This window comes from Plectropomus leopardus, chromosome 18, assembly GCF_026936395.1.
Source record: "Plectropomus leopardus strain MGB_pleo_1.0 chromosome 18, ASM2693639v1, whole genome shotgun sequence".
NCBI lineage: Eukaryota > Metazoa > Chordata > Actinopteri > Perciformes > Serranidae > Plectropomus > Plectropomus leopardus.
The window spans coordinates 28,362,545-28,382,362 of record NC_142193.1 but is presented as its reverse complement, the minus strand read 5'-3'; the positions used below and the strand labels follow the sequence as shown (position 1 = coordinate 28,382,362).

General features: G+C 39.6%; 1 protein-coding gene across 3 annotated transcripts in view; it reads right to left on the bottom strand.

Annotated features, from left to right (window-relative positions):
* grin2ba (glutamate receptor, ionotropic, N-methyl D-aspartate 2B, genome duplicate a) overlaps positions 1-19,818 on the bottom strand; it is a 187,568-nt gene that overhangs the window by 71,834 nt on the left and 95,916 nt on the right. For all 3 annotated transcript variants that reach the window (XM_088069433.1, XM_088069432.1, XM_088069434.1), the window contains one exon: positions 1,336-1,479. In XM_088069433.1, the coding sequence (XP_087925559.1) occupies positions 1,336-1,479 (144 nt within the window). The remainder of the gene's footprint in view (positions 1-1,335; positions 1,480-19,818) is intronic.

The window sequence follows — 19,818 nt, the reverse complement described above, 5'->3', positions numbered from 1 at the left end:
ACAGGACGCAGGACAGAAGACAGAGGAGACTTGTACTTCTTTATCTTAATTTGACATTTGTTTCATAGTAACTTTTGTGTTTTTGTCTAAGAACTGACAAGGACGAAGGACCTGTCTTTAATAAGCATCATATTAACCTGTTCAGACATCCCATCAGTTCCAATGGACATAACTTTTCCAGGATGTCTAGATCTATAATTAGTGTCATCTCACTCCACTCAAGTGCACAGATTTATTTGATGGGATGTCTATAAGCCAATTACAGTGTTTCACATCATCTAAAATGGACCGCAAAAGATCCATGCCCCCTTTTTTAACAAGCATTCCCCGAAATGAGGACATTGGGCACACAAGGCACATTTCAGTTTATAAATCATATTTTTAAAGTACATAATTCGTGTTTAAACTGTGTTTAAAGCAAACATGAGATGTAACATTACATTAAATACTTATAGCTTTCACTCAAGATTTTTTACAATCAGTGGCTCTGATAATCACCGAAAAATGACTGATTAATGTCTTTAATTCAAACATGTAAGATAAAACAAAAACAGCTGTTAAGTCATATGAATAAAATAAAGAGAGAAAGAAAAGACATAATAAAATCCATCCACAAATTGCCTCAATTAATACCGTATGTACAAAAAGGAGTATGAAGAAGTATAAACTTTATTTACTCCTTTATTCAGTGAATTGGGCAAATACTGAAAACATCTGATTGGATTTTCTAATGAAACAATCAGCTTATAATGCATTTTATTATGTTCACAGATAATTAATCTAAGAAGGTTTTCAACATACTGTTTTCTGGAGATGCTTCAGATATTTAGTATATTTTAAGTTGTGATGTCAAAAACGCTGAAAAATGTATATGCAATGTGTTTAAAAGCATCACTTTATTCAATAATATGAATTAATCCCTCATGAAAAAAAATCTATTTTTTTATTGTTGAAAAAAAGGTCTTTTTTTTAAACCATTTATGGTCTTTTTCCTACTAGGTGACTTGTGCGTTAAGAATCTTCCTTCACTGGGATGGACAGAAAATAATACACATAATTACATACTCTGATCAACACTTTTTTTGTTAATTATTTATGAGTGCATTTAGAGTAGAAATGAACCATTATAATATTTTTTGTGTGTCTGGATCATAATGTGGTTCTGAATGTGTTTGTATTCTACATATGTATTTATCCTTTAAATTTCCTGCTAAAGGGCTGCAATATATAACTACTGTGACATTAAAGTGATGAGAGAAGGTAATTCATCTTCTGTTCTGTGTCATCTTTACATCCTGATTATTGCTGCATGTTGTCTCAGCTGGGTGCCGTTACCTTGGTGACAAAGTCCTGGTAACCAGGGTAGTACGTGGTGACGATGGAGAAGATGTACCAGTCGTATTCCTCCATGATGTTCAGCATGACCGAAGCCTGCTGCTCGATGGAGGGGCCAAATTGAAAGAACATGGAGTTGTCATCCTGGAAAATGACAAGACACACACACACACACAGGCAGAGTGTAAACGGTTACGTAACAATATCGGCCTGAACTTTAATTTAGTTGGCTTTACACACAGAGGAGAGCAGACACTGCTTAAAGGACGGCGGTGGTTTTGTAACGTTATTGGTGGGAACATTAATTTAGCCGCCTTTATTCTCTCGCTCACAGAGGAGAAAGGAGAGAGGACACCAGTGGGCTTGTAATGATACCGGTCATGATTTTCATTAGTTGCCTTCATGACTCCTTTAATGAGTTTGTACACAGGGGTGGCTGGAGCAAATTCTGGGGACTCGGAGCTGCTGTCCTTAATCTCATTGATCATTTTCACCAATTTGTTTTATTACAGCCGTGTTGGAGCAATGCAATTTCAGTGTAACCTGCAAGGTGCTGCATATTAGGACGACGATTATACCAGAAAATGGCACACACCAGGCCTGGACACAATATACATAAAGCAGTCACTAACTAAGTCCCTGAGTATAAGAGATACAGAATGTACAGCAATCCAAACAGCAGCACTGCAATAAACATCGCTCACACACTGATATCCACGCCACCAGTGCTGAAATGGAATATTGAGCTGGACAGAAGAGGAGGAGGTGAGAAATGCTAGTCTAGACAAGACTCTGCAGTTCTGCGACATGAGCTTGTTATTGTGCACGGGTGAGTCGGACAGCTCCTGTATGCACAAAGCAAAGTGGCGTCTTTATGCTCTTGGATATTCATGCTTCTAATGAGGCAAATTCTATGAATGAGACTAATGTTATTGTGTCAGGGTGTCCACAGGTAAGAGACACTTAAATTTAATGCCTTTCAAGTCAATTTTATTATTGAAACCCATTATCACAAATCACAATTTGCCTCAGAGGGTTTTACAGCAAATGGCATCCCTGTTATTGGACCCTCACTGTAGATAAGGAAAATTTGCAAAAAAAAACCCTTTAACTGGGGAAAAAATGAAAGAAACTGGGGAACAACTGAGGAGGGATCCTTCTTTCAGGACGGACAGACGTGCAATGGATATCATGTTTACAGAATAATAAAATGACAGTAATATAGGACAAAATGATACAAAGGAAAGACCTTTTCAAGATCATCTTTACCAAATTTAAGACTAACTTCTGAACATAACATCTTTTTCTTATTCAAGCACTGCAGAAAAGTACAAAGGTAAGTAGTACGAGCCCGCTTTTATTCCGAAGTCGTATAATACTGCTGCTTTTGCAATGATTTTGGCACAAGATCCCGACACCATGGTGCTCCTATAAGGCGTGTGGGACGGTGGGCGGATCCAACAAACCCAGACTTTGATGCAGGAGTCCTGTGTTTGCTTCCTGTCTGAATGTTAAGTTTTTGTTTTTTTTCTACACCTAACCATGTTAATTTTTTTGCCCTATTCTTACCATCTGTGCATTTGCTGACATCACAGCAGCGGCATCCCTGAACGTCATCAGCAGACACGGAAGGATACCTAGAGTGTAATATTTAGACGCAGAAATCCACTGGAAAGCAGCAATATGTGACGACTTGGGATAAGAATGTGTTGAAGCTTCGGGTGGAGGATGTATTTTCAAATTCTGCCTTTTTTTTTTGCCTTTCCAGATTTCTGCTTACCCCTGCTTTAATGACGTTTAAAGCCTAATATTTACAAAATTTAATGTAAGACTTTTTAAGTACCTGCAGAGACCCTGAGTACATTTCGATTGCTGACTATGTGAGTACAGTAGCTGACAGCCAGGACGTGCAGGCAGGGTGTTGAAATCTCTCTGGCTTCTTAGGACTCTCTCTGCGCTTCACTCAACATCAAAGGCTAACCTGCCGCTCCCAGGGGACGCACATGATCTGATCCGTTACCTTGTTTCTGCATTAATGAGATCAGGGCTATACCATAGAGGTGGCATGTTGAGAGCTACAGTGCGCGTGTAAAAACACTTGCCGAATGCAAAAAAAAAACACATCCGTGAGAAACATGTTGTCGTGCCTTGCTGTGTGAAACGTGTGCATCCGATGAGTATGAAGCAGAGGCTGTTTCAAAATCATGAAATAATGATGCACACGCTGGACTCCATGTTTCTCAGCAAACTCAAATCCATTTGTTCCTCAACTTTCCATCTCTTCTCTGCCTCTTTTCCTTTCACCCTTCATCCATCTCTATCCATCTCTTCTCTCGCTCCGTCGTCCCATTTATACCAGTGGAATTACTGCCAGGGCACAGTTATAATTGAATTTCCAGATTCGCGCACTCCCGCTCCCCCCTTTATCCTCTACACAGCACCCTCGCCACCCAGTTTCCCCCCATTTCCTCTGGCTCCCTCTCTCTATCTCTCTCCTCTTAAGAGCAGTATTAATGTACTGTCCAACACACTCACTCAGAGTGCCAGAGGTCTGCAGAATTTTCATTAGCCTTTGAGTAAAATACATGCTAAAAGAAGAAAGAAGCAGAAGCAAGGAAAGGAAAGGATGAGAGATATGGTAGTAAAAAAAGAAAAAAAAAAAGAGTTACACCGCCGAGCAGTTGTACGCCTCCAGTCAAGTTACACTTACAGTTTACATTCATGTCTATGAAAACATGGTTGTTTCACAAACATCTTCCCCCAGGCAGCACAGGAGAACTACGAAATCAAGGTTCTTGAGCTGAAGTTATGACCTTGACCTTTGACTCTCGACCATCTTATTCCAATCAGTTCATTCTTCAGTCCAAGTAGACATTTCTGCAGATGTTGCATGCATGAAAATGAGGCAGGTGCAAGGCCACAGTGACCTTGACCTTTAAACACCAAATCCTAATCAGCTTATTGTTGAGTTCAAGTGAATGTTTGCACCAAATTTAAAGAAATTCCCCCAAGGTGTTCTTGAGTTATCAAGTTCACATAAACGAGATAAGTGCAAGGTCTCCATGACCTTGACCTTTGACCACCAAAACGTAATCAACTCATCCTTGAGTCCACTTGCACGTTTGTGGCAAATTTGAAAAACTTCCCCTTAAGGTGTATTTGAGATATTGCATTCATAACAATGAGACAGACAAGGTCACAGGGACCTTCACCTTTGACCTATGACCACTAAAATCTAATCAGCTCATCCTTGAGTCCAAGGACATGTTTGTATCAAATTTGAAAAAAAAAAACCTCCAGGCGAAAAACTACCAAAATCAGTTCAGTTCATCAGTTCATCCTTTAGTCCACTAAAACGTTTGTGTCAAATTGGATAAAAAAGATTTTCTGAAATACTGCATTCACAAGAATGAGACGGAGAAGGTCACAGGGACCTTGACCTTTGACCTATGACCACTTAAATCTAATCAGGTCATTGTTGAGTCCCAGTGACTGTTTGTGTTAAATCTTGAGATATCGCTTTCACAAGAATAGGCCTGATGTGCGTACGTCTGGACAGACAGAAAAACTTAAAACATAATGCCTTCGACCTCGGCAATCGCCAACAGAGAGGCATTAAAAATCGTTGGGAGCAGGCTGAATGATAAGAAACCTTGGGTAAAATTAAGTGCTGCAAAACACCTCTCTTCATTTACAGCAACAATAATTAGGGTCTAACCACATTATCACCTCTGTTGGCACAAGGTGATCGATTAGTGAGCATTAAAATTCCCTGAGGGGGGAGCGAGGCCAGCGAGTCAGTCAGCCAGACGCAGGAAGCTGAGCCAGCGAGGCTTTGAATGCGCCTCTGAGCCGGTCACTGTCTTCTCTGTGGATCCACGGCTGACGTCAGTGTTGGCTACTGTACACAGACAACAATACACTACAGCACACAATGCAGCAGGATGAATGACCGGTGGAGACAGGGGAGAAGGAGAGATGGAGAGATACGGCCAGAGATAAAAGAGGAGGGAACAGATAAGAGAAAAAGAGAGGGAAACTAAAAGGGAGAGAAAGGAATTAAGCGAGCAAGAATGAAAAGATAGAGATGTACAAAAAGCAGCGAGGGTGTAGCGGAGATTTGAAGGCTCCAGAGGGACACAGGGAGAGGACAATGTGATGACAATAGGATGAATGGAGAGGGAGAGGGCAGGCCTGGCAGACGGCTGTGATCCTGTGTGGAGCGAGCGAGCGGTGAAGGGGCAGGAAGCCAGGAGTCGGTGAAGGAGCGGGGAAACGGAGGTGTGTGTGTGAGGACATGAGTGTGTGAGTGTGTGTGTGTGTGTGTGTGTGTGTGTGTGTGTGTGTGTGTGTCAGGCAGTCAGCCAGGCATTTAGGCAGTAGGAGGCTAAGCCTGAGTTGTTCAACCACAGAGACTGCTGCTGTCAGAGAGACGAAGACGAGGGACGAAGGGATGGGACACATGTGTGCCCTCGTCTGCAGGAGGCGTGTGGGAGGGATAGAAACATATCGAAACTATGTGTTTCTGTGTGTGTGTGTGTATGTGTGTGTGCCAATTTGTTAAGTTTATACAGCACTGTGCAAAAGTCTTACGCCACTTTTAACTTTGTTGTTTTAGCAAGGTTATAAAAATATAATAAAATATATAGTGGATTTTGTCATGTGAACTTTAATGTTACATATTTTATTGTGTATTTTAGTGTAATCTATTCTATGATCTTTTAAAAAAAAAAATTATAAAGTATAAAGAACATAAAATGCATTATTATTAATATTATTAATATATTCATTTCTCAATAGTCACTTCACTAAAACACAACCTGAACATACAGAAAATACATATTCAGTATTAAAAAATGCAAATATTTTAGAATAAAACAACAGCAAGCTGAACTTTTAAGTATTTAGTGTGATCTCCCTTTCCACAACAGAAGCTATTCAGGGCTGGATTCTCACGTGATCTCAGGATTGTTGCGTGATCTCGCTAAACTCATAACTTTGCCTCTTGCAAGATAACATGATTTGGGCAGATACAGAGGAGTTAAGTGAAGATGTAATTACAGATACTTGTAACATTTGAAATTACTATCTAAAAAACCTTGAAGCTTCAATTTTGAAAGAATTACTGTCCTTCTCTCTTGAGTCTTGTTTTACCAACAGTGTTGTCTCATGTGAAGTATTTGTTATGCTTTGTTTGTAAAGATGTTCCAAATAAAAGAAGAAAATAATTAAATGCAATGACGTATGTGTGGGTATTTTAAACCATTAATTGAATTTACAAAACACTTACTGTACTCTCAGGGGTGTTATTTGTTTAATTACGCAGCGCACCTATGACGCATATGCATGATTAAAAAGGTATTCCAATGCTGTAAAGATGTTCTTTTCATAAAAATAGACTGCAAATGCAGTAGCAAGACGTAAATACTCACAAATTATTGGTGACCAGAGAAAACAGGCGATTGCTTTTGCCTAAGAGGTTGAAAACCTACAACTACCAGAATGCACTGTGTCATACCTGACCAATAAATGCTCCTGCTGGTGGGTGAATATGGCAGCAGGTGGCAAGAAGTGATCTCATATTACAGTTAATCGGTGAGCTTAAATGTGTTTCTGGAAACATTTTAGGTGAGAAATACACAACGCAGCAATGGGGTGGCTCTTTCTCATTCTGCTTCTAGGTTTAAAAGAGGAGAAATCATGGCGCTTTATCACATCATATCAAAAAAGGTACAACACACGCACACTGAAATCTGGTCTGAAGATGTCGAATGGTTTACAGGTTCCACAAATAGTCGTTTTAAATCTGACAAAGGGAGTTGTTGCTTAAAGCTCCCCACACTAGTAGGTTCAGGCTACAGGCTACAACAAGGCTGAAATCAAGACATCAGTGCCATTTTTCAAAACAACTTGGCACACCAGGGCTTCAGGACACTTGAGTTACTTTGGACAAGCAGTACGGCGACACTTTGTGTTTTTATTATGTATTTTTTTAATGTTTGAATCCTGGTCATCAATTGTTTAGGAGATGAGTGTGACACCTTATCCCCGTGTAAAACAGTGTTTTGTGGACTACAAAACTTTACCAAACTTTCCATCGGCATGAGAGTGAGTAGATAATGACTGAATTTTCATTTTTTGGGTTAACTATCCATTAAGAAGACCATAAACAAACACTTTCTATATGCAAATGCTCTATTCTATATCACCCATTATCAATTATCAAGATAGCACACCAAAAGAGCACCTGAGCAGACATCATTATTTCTAGTGCCATTTGCTGTAACCCTTCAACATCACAGCTCCAGGTTGTGTATGTGTCGTTCCCCATAGCTCCCATGGGGTCAAAGAGTGTGATACTTTTGAGAAGCCTGGGGTGGCGGGCATCCAAAAATGCTGAAGTGCAATCTATAGTTCAAGCGACTGCCCTACAGCCGCCATAAATCTGCTGCAAAATGCATTATCCACCGGATTTTTAGCAAAAAGATGAGCAGGAAAATCTAGGCACGGCCACGATGGAGGGAAGTTTACCAAAGTTCATTTACACACAGTGCTATGCACATTATTGTAATACAAACCAAGTATCCCTTAAAGTTTTTTTAATCTTACGTGACCACTGCTCCTACAACGCAAAGTTTACATGCATTAGTTGATTATAACTACTGTAAAATTAAAGTATATTTTGCTGTTTTTACATTTTTACTGTTTAATCCTTTGAAACCTGGATCAGTATCACTCTTCTTACGCAGTGTTCAGGTGCAATTCACAAATATTTAAACCTTTGAACGCAGAGCAAATTGGTTTGATTTCTTGAAAAAAAGAAAAAATTGGGAAAAAAGTGAATAAGCAACTTGGAAAGAAATGTTCTGCATATTGCAAGACATGAGTCCATTTCGAGAATTAATACAAAAAAAATAAGCTAAGGAATGTCCAGAAAACTATATTCACATTTATCATTGAAATATATATGTATGTGTGTAATATGTATTTTTACTTTTTTATTTTAAGGCTACCACTGGCAGCTAACAGCAACTATTGAGGTAAAACGTTTTCTTGCTTGTTACTGAGTGCATGAGTTGATGTCGTGAATCAATCAAGACAAACGTAAACTTAAATCTCCATATGACAACTTGATTTTATTGGCTCTCTTGCATGCCATACAATTTGGTGATGATTGGATTTTCAAACTCCTAAAAGAATGTATGAATATAACCACTGATGTATTAAAAGATTTCAACCTATTATGCAAATTGAAAATATTCCTCTTCCTCACAATAATGTGGCGGAGACTCATTCCCGCTCAACCCGGCAGCACTACACGCCTGTGTATTGTGATACATACCATTACTGATCCGAAATACAAAATTACACATACCGTGATATAGATTTTAGCCATTAAGCTTAGTTTTGATGCATGTGTGTGTTTCTGTGCCTCTAATTTTGTTTGTGAGTGTCTGCATGTCAGTATTTGTGTTGCTTTGGCCTCAGTAAGGCTCTTTCTTTGTTACACATGTGTGTGTTTCTTTGTGTTTTGTGTGTATTGCATGGTTGACGAGCCTTGGTCTGCCAGAGTTGCCTGCTCTGCCCCAGAGCCTCTAAATGAGTGCACTCACACACTCCTGGAGCAGTTATTTGACTTGGAGGGGGAGAGAGAGTCAATAACTCAGGTATTTCAATTACACACACAGGGGCACATCAGTGACTGCAAAAGAAATAGACCCACTTCCAATCTTGCTTTGGAATATGCACACACACACACACACACACACACCTACACACACACACAAATTTGAATGGTGTTAAAAACAGACACTGACATCCTCTCACATACACACACACACACACACACACACACACACACACACACACACACACACACACACACACACACACAGCTGCATTCAAATACACCCTCCAATAGAAGGGCACACTCGAGCGCTCACAATACAAAACACAAAATGACAAATCACGACTGCAATCACAGACTAATACTGGAGTGTTGCTTTGGACACACACAAGCACTCGCACACACTTCATACACACACACACACACACTCAGTAACAGCACGATAAAACAACACGACTCACACTGCTAAAGCGTATTGTACAGTAATCACATGACGCAAAACAAACGGGAACATGGGAAGACGCTTTCACAGGTCGCGCTCATGCACACATTTGCACTTGTATTCTCTGCGTTCTGTACATACTGAGCTCTGATGTTACCACGGGAAACATTGTAATAATAAACGATGACACACTGTGCCATCGCTCGAGCTGCAGAAAACATTTTCCTCGGTCTGACTGACAGCTGACACTGCTGAAAATGTTGAGAATTATTTTCAGGCAAAGCACACACACTGCTCATGTCAGATAGATGTTTATTGTATTTGAGTATTCTGATGTAATTATTTATTTCAGGGTTAGTTTGTCGAGATGATATTTGGATTTTAAAGATTTTATCGTTAAAATGGGTTCTTAACATCTTGAGATGCTTTTGGACCTGTGAAGTCCTCTACGTAATTAGAGGACTTCACAGGCGAGAGTACCATTAATCCTCAAATAACAGTTTTATAGAAATGATATTTATACTGTTCGATAGTATTTCCCATCTTTGCTGAGCAAGAGTTTTGTGCTAAAGAAATTACCAAATATATGAAGCGATTGAAGCAAGTAAAAGCCCAATTTCTTTACAAGTAACCTGTCAGGGACTGCAGATGAGAATTAGCCCGTATGGCTAAATTTGGCATTTTAAGAAGGAAAAATGTGTTGGAAGGTAGATTTATTAGTCATTTTTTAAACAAAGTTTAAAAAACAAAAGCACATTTGTCCTCGATCCTGCTACATCTTTTACATGATGAACGTCAATGTTCATGTTAATCAATATGCATAGTCTCTTCTAGAATAAAATAAACACAAACATTGAAAAAATGAGTCAAACCTTTAACTTCTGTGTCATGTGCCCGCTTGCTGTATGAATACATAGACTGAAACACTGGTAAAAACTACAAAAAGTACCACAGATGATGTGGGAAAATGTGGAACACATCCTAATTAGCCCATAAAAAGTGCGAGGTTGCCAGCTCCCCTTGATTTCAAGGAATATTTAATGAACCTTTACATACCATAAAAGTATATTTTTTTCTTTGTAGCAACGAGGCAGACAGAAACAGCGTGAGTGGAAGAGAGACAAAGACAGAGATAGAAAGGTAGAGCGAGCCAGAGAGAGATGATGGTGTCTGTTGCTGGGAGGTTTTTGGCAATGCATATTTCTATCCTGCCTATAAAGGCTCCTTTGAACTTGAGCGGGATGGGGGGGGGTGCTATTGACTGCTGCTGCACTGCCTGATGGAGAGAGGAGAGAGAGAGAGAAAGAGAGAGAGAGCAAGACAAAGAGAGAAGCAGGGATGGAGGGATGTAAAAAAAAAAGAGAGAGCAGGAGTGGGAGGTGAGGCGGGAGGAGAGAGGGGGGAGAACAGCTGGCCTTCACTTGGATATAGTGAATTTAAAAGACAGTGGGCAGGAGATAGAAACTCAGCACAGCCACAGGCACTGAAACACACACACACACACACACACACACACACACACACACACACACACACACACACACACACACACACACACACACACACACACACGTTCATTTCAGATAAAGCCTGCGAGCACAAGCCGCCATCACCACGTGTGCAGAAATTACGTATTGATGACAAGCCCTCCTCTCCGCTCCCCCGTCATTCCTCTCTGTCCCTCGCTCTCCCGCCTCACACACACACACTTATCATCTCTACCTCAATTAAACCTCCTCCCCGTATCTCGTTTTCCCCTCTCCTTCGCTCTTCTCGTGCCTCATCATCACATTTCTTATCATGGAAGCCTACTTATCTTTAATCAAACACATACAAGCTTAATTAGCTGGCACATTTGTCAGACCATCATCTAATTAACAGTGACCTTATTTTAAGTACTTTTTGAACCTTAATTAAAAAAAAGCACAGGTCTTCATCAGAGTATTTGACTAATTTTGCCTCGACATAATTTTGATTGCAATGTGGCTGCCCTGACACAGCCGCCATTAGCTGCACAAGGTTTAACCCTTTAAAACCTGAGCCAATTGGCTTGATTTCCTCCAAAAACAAAAAAAAGTTACAACTCATGAGTTGTAAGTTGTTTTGGGGAAAAAAAACAACATGAATAGTGGTTAAAAAAAGAAAGAAAAGAAAAAAAGTTTTGAAAAAGGTAATACACCAAAAATGTTTTAAAATATTTGGATAAAATAGTTAAAATAATCATTATTACTATCATCATCACCATTATTATTAGTAGCAGATTTCTAATTAAACCCAAAACTAACACAAAGAAGTCTGTATAAGTCTAAAGAAGTCACTTTCCACCTCTGCAGATTTGGCTGTTTCGGTGCTGTGGCTGTCAAACACTCAGCTGTTCTACAGTCAAAGTCATTCTCTGCATTTGTTTATCATTGGCTGTTCGTGTTGGATGTCAAAACAAGGCTGGAAAGAGTTCTATCGACATTCTATCGACATTTTATGGTCTCATATTTCAATCAAAGAAAAGTTATTTTTATCGCTATCGTTTTATCACCCAGCCCTTTTTATATATATATATATTTTAGAAATATACAGATAAAATTTTAATAATAATATTTTTTTCATACATATACTGTATATTCTGGAAATTTTTTCCTTTTTTTTTAAACAACTATTATTAACTTAACTTTTTAAAAACTGAATGTCATTTTCACTTTTTCCTAATTTCTTGCAGTTTGTGGGGCATCTCTTACCAAGTTGTCTTTTTAGCCTTTTTTTTTTGTTCAAAACATGTCAAATCAATTTGCTCAGGTTTCAGAGCTTTTAATGCATGCGAAAGTCGTCTGAATGCAGCACAAGAAAACTGATGTCGCTCCAGGTTTCAAAGAGTTAAAGGATAAAGAAAAAGAGGCAACAGAAACTGGAAGGGACAAATTAAACCAGGAGTTTTGTTTCACATCTTGACACAATCAGATTGAATGGAAGTTAACGCCACTTAGCACACACACACACTCAGGCACAGACACGCGAATGCACAGATCGTTTCTCTCTGGCCCATTTCTGCTCTAAGTTTAGCAGACGACCCACCGAGGGGCCTCTGCAGTCTGATGCTTTTCCTGCTGCTGCTCTTGTTTGTCCCCTGGTCCTTGTAGAACGGTAATAGTTCTTTTCTCTGAGAGTGTGTCTGTGAGCGTGTCTCATAGAGTTAGGCTGAGGAGACTAAATAGGCTGGCTGGAGGGAAGGCTGAAGTCTGCAGAATATATGGACGCAGCCCAGCTTTTAGGTCTGTGCGTTTGTCTCTGGAAATGTAATGGCTGCAGATAAATAACAGTGTGGTAAGTGAGCATGTAGGACCACATTCTGCAGAATATTATAGATAAGCAATTACATAGACTGGCTAAGGAGTGTCCTCCTATCCATCCCCAGACAGGAATCTCTGTGGAGATGCTCTGCATTTTAAGTGTTTGGATGATGGTCTCTTTTTTTAGCCTTTTAAAAACTAAAGAAACAAGGGCTAAAGTGTAAGAAACTGATTAAAATGTGAGTATACCTGCTCTAACTTGAGCTGCATTCGCTATTACAGACGATTTTTAGCTCAGCGTATGATTTCAACAGTTTTGAAATCAAGCAGATCTTTGAATTTAAGTGCTTTTAATTTGATAAGTGGGTTTTTCGGCCTCTGTAAGTGCTTTTGTTTACAATTCTTAGGGCTCTTTTTTGAAGGATGACGTTTGGATTTGTGGTTGTTTTACATGTATTTCCCCTCACTTCCACAGTAAGTTATATATGGGCTCATGATTTATGTGCTCACACTACACGCTCTGTTCATCAAGTCACAACCTGAATGCTCACATTGCTCATGTAAAACAGAAAATAAAATGGCTCACCTGGTCCTGCAGACCATTCTGGCTCATTGACATTTGTCAATAAAGACTCGCTGGAGAGCTCCGGGGAAGGTAGAAGTTTGTTTGCCTGCAGTGGTACGGTTCTCAATAATGTAGAGACCGAGGTCCCAAATGGAGCTTAAAAGTCAATTTCTGCAAAAACAGGTCGGTTCAAGTTTTGATTTTCTCTCTCTGTCTTACAGTTTGAAGAACCAACAAACTCACAGAGTATCATCTACACTGTACGATTGACTGAGTGAAAAAAAGGTGCTGATCTTGGGGAACTGACTCAGCTTTACTGTGTGTCCGACCACAGCCAACCAAAACTTCTTACATTTCAGAAATTTATCCAACTGTCCAAAAAGGGGTCCCTGCACAGCCAAAAATTTGGTTTGGATTCTAAAATGAGTCGTGTGGCTCAAAGATTAGGTCAAAAACGGGCTCAAATTGTACAATGAATGTCCATCTTTACGTTGAAGTCCCATTTACAAAAGCACATCCTCTGTGTAGTATTTGTAGGGTAACATTAGCATCTATTCTACTCTTTACTGGATTTGCAACCTCAAATAAAAACGTTATCCACAATAGCCAAACACATTAGTTAACTCTATATTTGTATTTTTGAAGAAAATAAGATAATACATGCAGAGAGAAGAGTCTCTGCAGATAAATACCCTGCTACGCACTTCTAAGGGATTGAGGGGGGTTACTTTTGTCCATCATTGTACAATCTATCATTGCTTTTTAGGAAAAATCTGCATTATACAACTAAAAGATCCACTTTAAGACAGTCAGAAACATTAAAAAGCCAGAGGAAGACAACATTGTCAATTAAGTCAGGGTGCGTTAGTTTAATTAACAAGCTACAACTGATGACATCTGCCAACTAAGTGTTATTTCAGCTGACAAAATCAATAGTGGTCGACTAGAAATCAATGACCTGTTGTTTAAGCAAACGGCTCAGCTAACAGTCAATTTCTGTCTCGCACCATGCACACCCAAAAAGTGGACAGACTGCCTCTCCAAACTCTCAAACCTTGTCAACTATCGAAAATACTTATTTCAGATAACAGAATAAAGCTGCAGGTGTATAATAGGCTCATTTTATTTTATTTGTTTATTTGAGCAAATTGGCTTGATTTCTTTCAACAAGCAAAAAAAGACGAAATGACCCCAGAATTAGCTGAAAATATAGTAATATTAATAATAAAAATTGTGCTTAAAAAGTATAATAATCCTGCAATTTAATCTTAAGTATGTAGTTTTCTTTTTTGTGCTAATTTTCACTCTTTTTTGTAACTTTTTAACTAATATCTTGTTAATATTTGGGTCTTTTCTCATTGCTCATTGCCTTCTTTCTATGTTTTTTTTTTTTAAAGAAATCCAAAATCCAAAGAAAGCAAATATTATTTATCTATCTTTCTATTTATTTATTTATTTATCTATTCATGTACAATGCTTTTAAGTATGTACATTTCCAGTAATTATATAAATTTTCCCTAATTCTTTTTTCTTTTTTTTCCCTTGACATTTTTCTTTTAAAATAATTTTCTAAATCAACTAATTTCTTGCAATTTGTGGAACATTTCTTATTAAGTAGTTCATTGCCTTTTCCCCCCCTTTTTTAAAAATAAATTGCACCAAATTGCTCAGGTTTAAAGGTTGAAATACTTGTAAAAAGTGTCTGAAAGCAGCAAAAGAAAAGTGATGACACGTCAGCATAAGAAGAGAGATGTCAAATTTCTTTAGTAAAACCTGTTAGAAATGATGTCCACCAGTTCATCCACAGCCATACCAGACCACAGTGACCAAAGCAGAGATTTAAGAGGTTTTTCTCAGAGAAAAAACACCCACTGTGTTAATGCGGGACACAGATGTACAGATTTAACCTTCGCGACCCCAAAGTTTCAACTTCGCAACTCTCACAGCGAGACTTTTAAAATGTTTCTCAGTAAAGAGGGGGGGATAAGTCACGCGGTTGGGAGTGAAAGTGGGGACAGTGAAGACGCTGAGGTTCCGGAGGACCGCAGAGTGTCCCAGGGCGGCTGTAAAGTGGTTTAGGGAGTCAGGGAGGTGAGCACGCTCCTGTAGTCAGACATCTTTCTTCCTGTCCCTTGCTCCAAGCGGAGGGGAGGAGGGGAAAGGTGACGGCGGATTGAGCGGGAGGGAGGGGAGTCAGAGAGGAGGGAGGGAGCGAGGTGGGGACAGTAAGGTCCAGATGAGGGATGTTATTAATCCATTTATTCCCTCTCCACTCTCTCCGTCTGTCCTCTGCTATCTCTTCCACTCTTGTCATATCTGCTGATTTCAATCTCCTGCTCTCAACTCTCAGCTCTCCATCTCTCCCCCTATTATCCCCCCCTCTCTCCCTCCTTCACTCCCCTCTTACCTCTCACTTGCCTTCTTTCCTCCTTCCTTCTGTCCTTTTTTTTATTACAATCTCTAGCCCTTTTCACACAGCCTGTTCAAGGCAGGGATATCATGCATTAATGCCGCCTCGCCCTCCTGTATAAAAAGGTACGATCATGGAAGAGGCGGACACACTGGTCTCGCCTTTAACCCTTTAAAAGTTAAACAAAGTGGCAATGAGCAACTTAAAGAGAAATGAGCCAATTATTAGCAAAACATCAGTAATAGGGATGCACGATTATATCGGCACATCATGGGTATCGGCAGATATCAGCTTTAAAATGAAATACTGGAATCGGCCAACATGCTGATTTTAAGCAGATATAACAAACTGATTTTCTGATTGACAAAGTGAACATGAACAAAACATCTACCCTAAGTTCTTATTCTGCATGATAAATGAATATTACATACACTGAAAAGCATTATATTTTATGTCTACATCTGCTCAAGGTTTTTACTCGACGATCATTAAAATTAGGTGGGGATGAGTGGATATTACGATTGCCAGGACAGGACGGATTAGACGGTTTGACGTTGTGTTATATTTGCAACCTACTGCAGGAGATTTAAAAAGCAACTGATAGCAGTTTGCAGCTAACTCAAAGATGAAGAAGCAAGGAAAACAATGAGATTCAGGAACTCTTTACCCTCGTAGCAGAGGACGAGTTCAGCTGCCATATAACAGAGACGGTAAATTATTGTTATTGCCATGTTATGTCATTGTTATTGTTTAGAAAGAACTGCTGATACATATGATATATGTCACACTACAGGTTGATGCTCTTGTGTTAAACTTCACGATGCCGGCATGCTGTCTAAAATCACACACTGGAGCTGCCGCTTTGTGGTTTTGTGTAAAAATGCGAAGGCGGCATAAAGACGGGACCTTGTAGCGGCTTTATTGCACAAACTCTGTGTAAAAAGGGCTTTAGTAACTTTTCTCCTTCCTTCTCCTCTCAGCCTCCCCTGCTATGTCTCTCTGCTCCCTCCTTCTGTTGCACTCTCCCTTCCTCCCCCCTCTTTCTCCATCTATCATGCATCCCAGGGTGCACCTGTGCTGTGCTGTCAGTTGTAGGCCCAGAGCCATCATCATGCTGGGGCTGTTTCTCACCACTTCACACCATGAAAACCGAATTCTCTCGCACAAAACACATTCTGCACAATCTCACATTAATCCGCCATCTTCACCTAAACTCAACCCCAATTTCACAGGTCATCTGCACGCAACGGAGGCCGAGGTCAACACACACCCTCACAACTGTCCTCAGCCTATAGAGGCGAGTGAAAACATGAAACCGCACAATCTTCAGAGGAAAGAGACGAGGAGGAGGATGAGGAGGAGGAGAGTGCAAGAGGCGAGTGCAGAGCAAAGGGAAATAGAGTGAGAGTACGGTTGATATGTGCCTCTGTGTTCTTTTCCTGGCAACACGATAAAGGCTCGCTCTCAGTCACTGTCAGTGGCGAGACCACCCTCTCTATCTCCCCCGTCCTCCGCCCCCTCCTTCTCCTCCTCTCCTCTCCAATCCCACCCCTCCCAAAGCAAAGACTACCCTCTCTATCTCCCTCCTCTTTTATCTCCGCCGCTCTCTCCATCTCCTGCATTTTACATTTACATCTCAGGCATTTAGCTGCTGCTCTCATCCACAGTGACTTAACAACTGCGGAATATGCCTCCGGTCCTCGCTCGCCGACACCTCGAGAAGCAGGGGTGCAGAGGTCGAGGCCGCGGTGGCTCGATGGCAGATGGTACAAATTTTCTGTGCAACTGGGATAATTGAAGAAATGAATTACTACCAGGCATGTGCTGAAGAGAAAACTGAGAAATGACTCTCTTTTCCATCTCTCACTCGTAAAGTTCCCCTGCCGAGGCCTCTGAGTAATTACCCAAATTTTAGCAAGATATTCATTAAAAGTTACAAAAAAAAGTGAGCTCAAAGAGAAGGGTAAAAAGAACAGCAAATGACCTGTAAAAAGTGCAAAAATAAAATGAATAAATAAAATTAATAAAGATGAATTTCCTTTTTTTCCATGTAGCCTAATTTTAAATATTTTTTACATAATTAAAATAAGTTAAAATATATTTCTCTGGAATTTTTTGGTCTTGTTTTTTGTTTTTTTGTTTTTTAGCTAATTTTTAGGGGCAATTTGTGGCATTTTTTAATACTCTCATCCAAAGCGACGTAACAACTGCAGAATATGCCTCCAGTCCTCTGACTTTCCTGTCTCTCTCCCCCACCCCTCCAAGAAATGACCCAAGTATTTGCAATATATTAGTAAAAGTTACCCAAGAAAAAAGTGAAAATTAACACAAAAAACCAACAAAACCAAAAATAACAAGAAATGACGTGGAAAAGTACAAAAAAAAAAAAAAAATAGAAATAATAACGAGAAATATAAAGTTTTGTAGCCTGATTTTAAATATAAAATTAAATCAATTTCATTAGTTTATTAGTATAGTTTATGACATTTATTTTCTTCTATTTTATTTTTTAAATTTCTAATTTTTATTTTATACATGTATTTTATTTTATGCAAATTTTCTGGTAATATTCTTGTCACCTTTAAATAATTCCTTGATATTTTATGGCATTTGTTTTTATTATTATTATTTTTTAATGCTTTCATCCTTGTTCACAGACACCGTGAGGAGCAGGGGTGCAGAGGTCGAGGCTGAGGCAGCTCGATGACAGATGGACCAATTCTTCTGTTGTAACTGGAGTGACAAAAGAAAGGAATTACTGTGAGGCACGTGCTAAAGAGAAAACCGAGAAATGTTCCTCCCAACATCCCCGGTCCTCTCTGATTCACACAGACCACCCCGTCTGTCCCTCCCCCCCCGTCCCTCACTTGCACGGCTCTCCCACCGAGGCCTCCCTTCATTCACTGTGATGAAAATTAAAATTCAAATCTCCTTTATTGGCGTGACAGTGGCGGGGGGATGTCTCCACAACAGAACATGTTAGAAGACGGGCTAAGACAATAAGCCAATCTGTATGCTCCTCTTCTCCTACCTCGCCTGTTCCAGTCTTCCCTCTCTGACTAACTAACCCTTTTTTTTTTTGCTGCGTAAAGCCGAGCACTTAAAACCCTCTTCTCCTCCGCACGCCGCCCTCCCTCCTTCTCGCAGCCTGTGAAGATGCTAACGCACAGAGACACTCCCTCAGTATGTCACCATCAGATCAGACGTTACTGTGCATGTGGTTACCTGTCTGCGTGCGTGTGTGTGTGCGCACCTTGTGTCTGTGTGTGTGTGTCTGTCCTCATTAAAGGAAAGTGTAGTCAGTGAAGCTTTAAAAAAAAGACAAGAGAGCAGCGAGTACACGCACTAAAGATGTGAGAGGTTGTTTAGCTTGAGGGCAAATGGAGTCAAAACTTGCCGCCGGACTTATGAACGCTTCAGACTGCATCATTCATAATTCCAGGTTTCATTCGCTTCCTCTGCACCCTTTTCCTCTGTGTCTCTTTCTTTTTCCGAAATAAGACTTGTTTTATTTGATATGATCATTCCTAAAGCTAAATCAAACGTTATTGGTGTTATTATGCAGTAGTGGACATCATTTCAAAAGCGCTGTGGTTGCACAAAAACATTTGGTTATGGTTGGTAAAAGATCATGTTTTGACTTAAAATACCTGTTGTTTTTTTTTAGCCAAAATCACAGTGTCTTGCTAAAAAAGCATCCAGGGTGCATCCTGAATTGCATAATAACTCTTTTTCTTTTTATTAGCCGCTATGGCTGCCCTTTCATACATACTGTTGCATGCAGTATGCAAACAAACGAGACATACTACTTCTTCATAACACTGCGCCCTGTACTTTGACCCTCTTGCTCCTCTATCAGTTACCATGGCGATCAGAGAAAACACCATTACCAACCCACAGAGCTCTGCTGTTACTTAGCAATGTATGTAATTTAACCCTTACGTTATAACTGTGTACAGTGAGAATCCAAAAATTTCACATTACCAAAAATTTTGTTATGGAGAAAAAAAAAGGAAAAAAATAAATGTTTAAAAAATAGCACTTCCTTGGGGTCATTTACTTGTTTATCATTTATTTATTTTTATTTTTTACTAATTTATTCACTTACTTATTACTTGCTTATTTTGTGCTTACGTTCATGTCATTTTCTTGTAATTA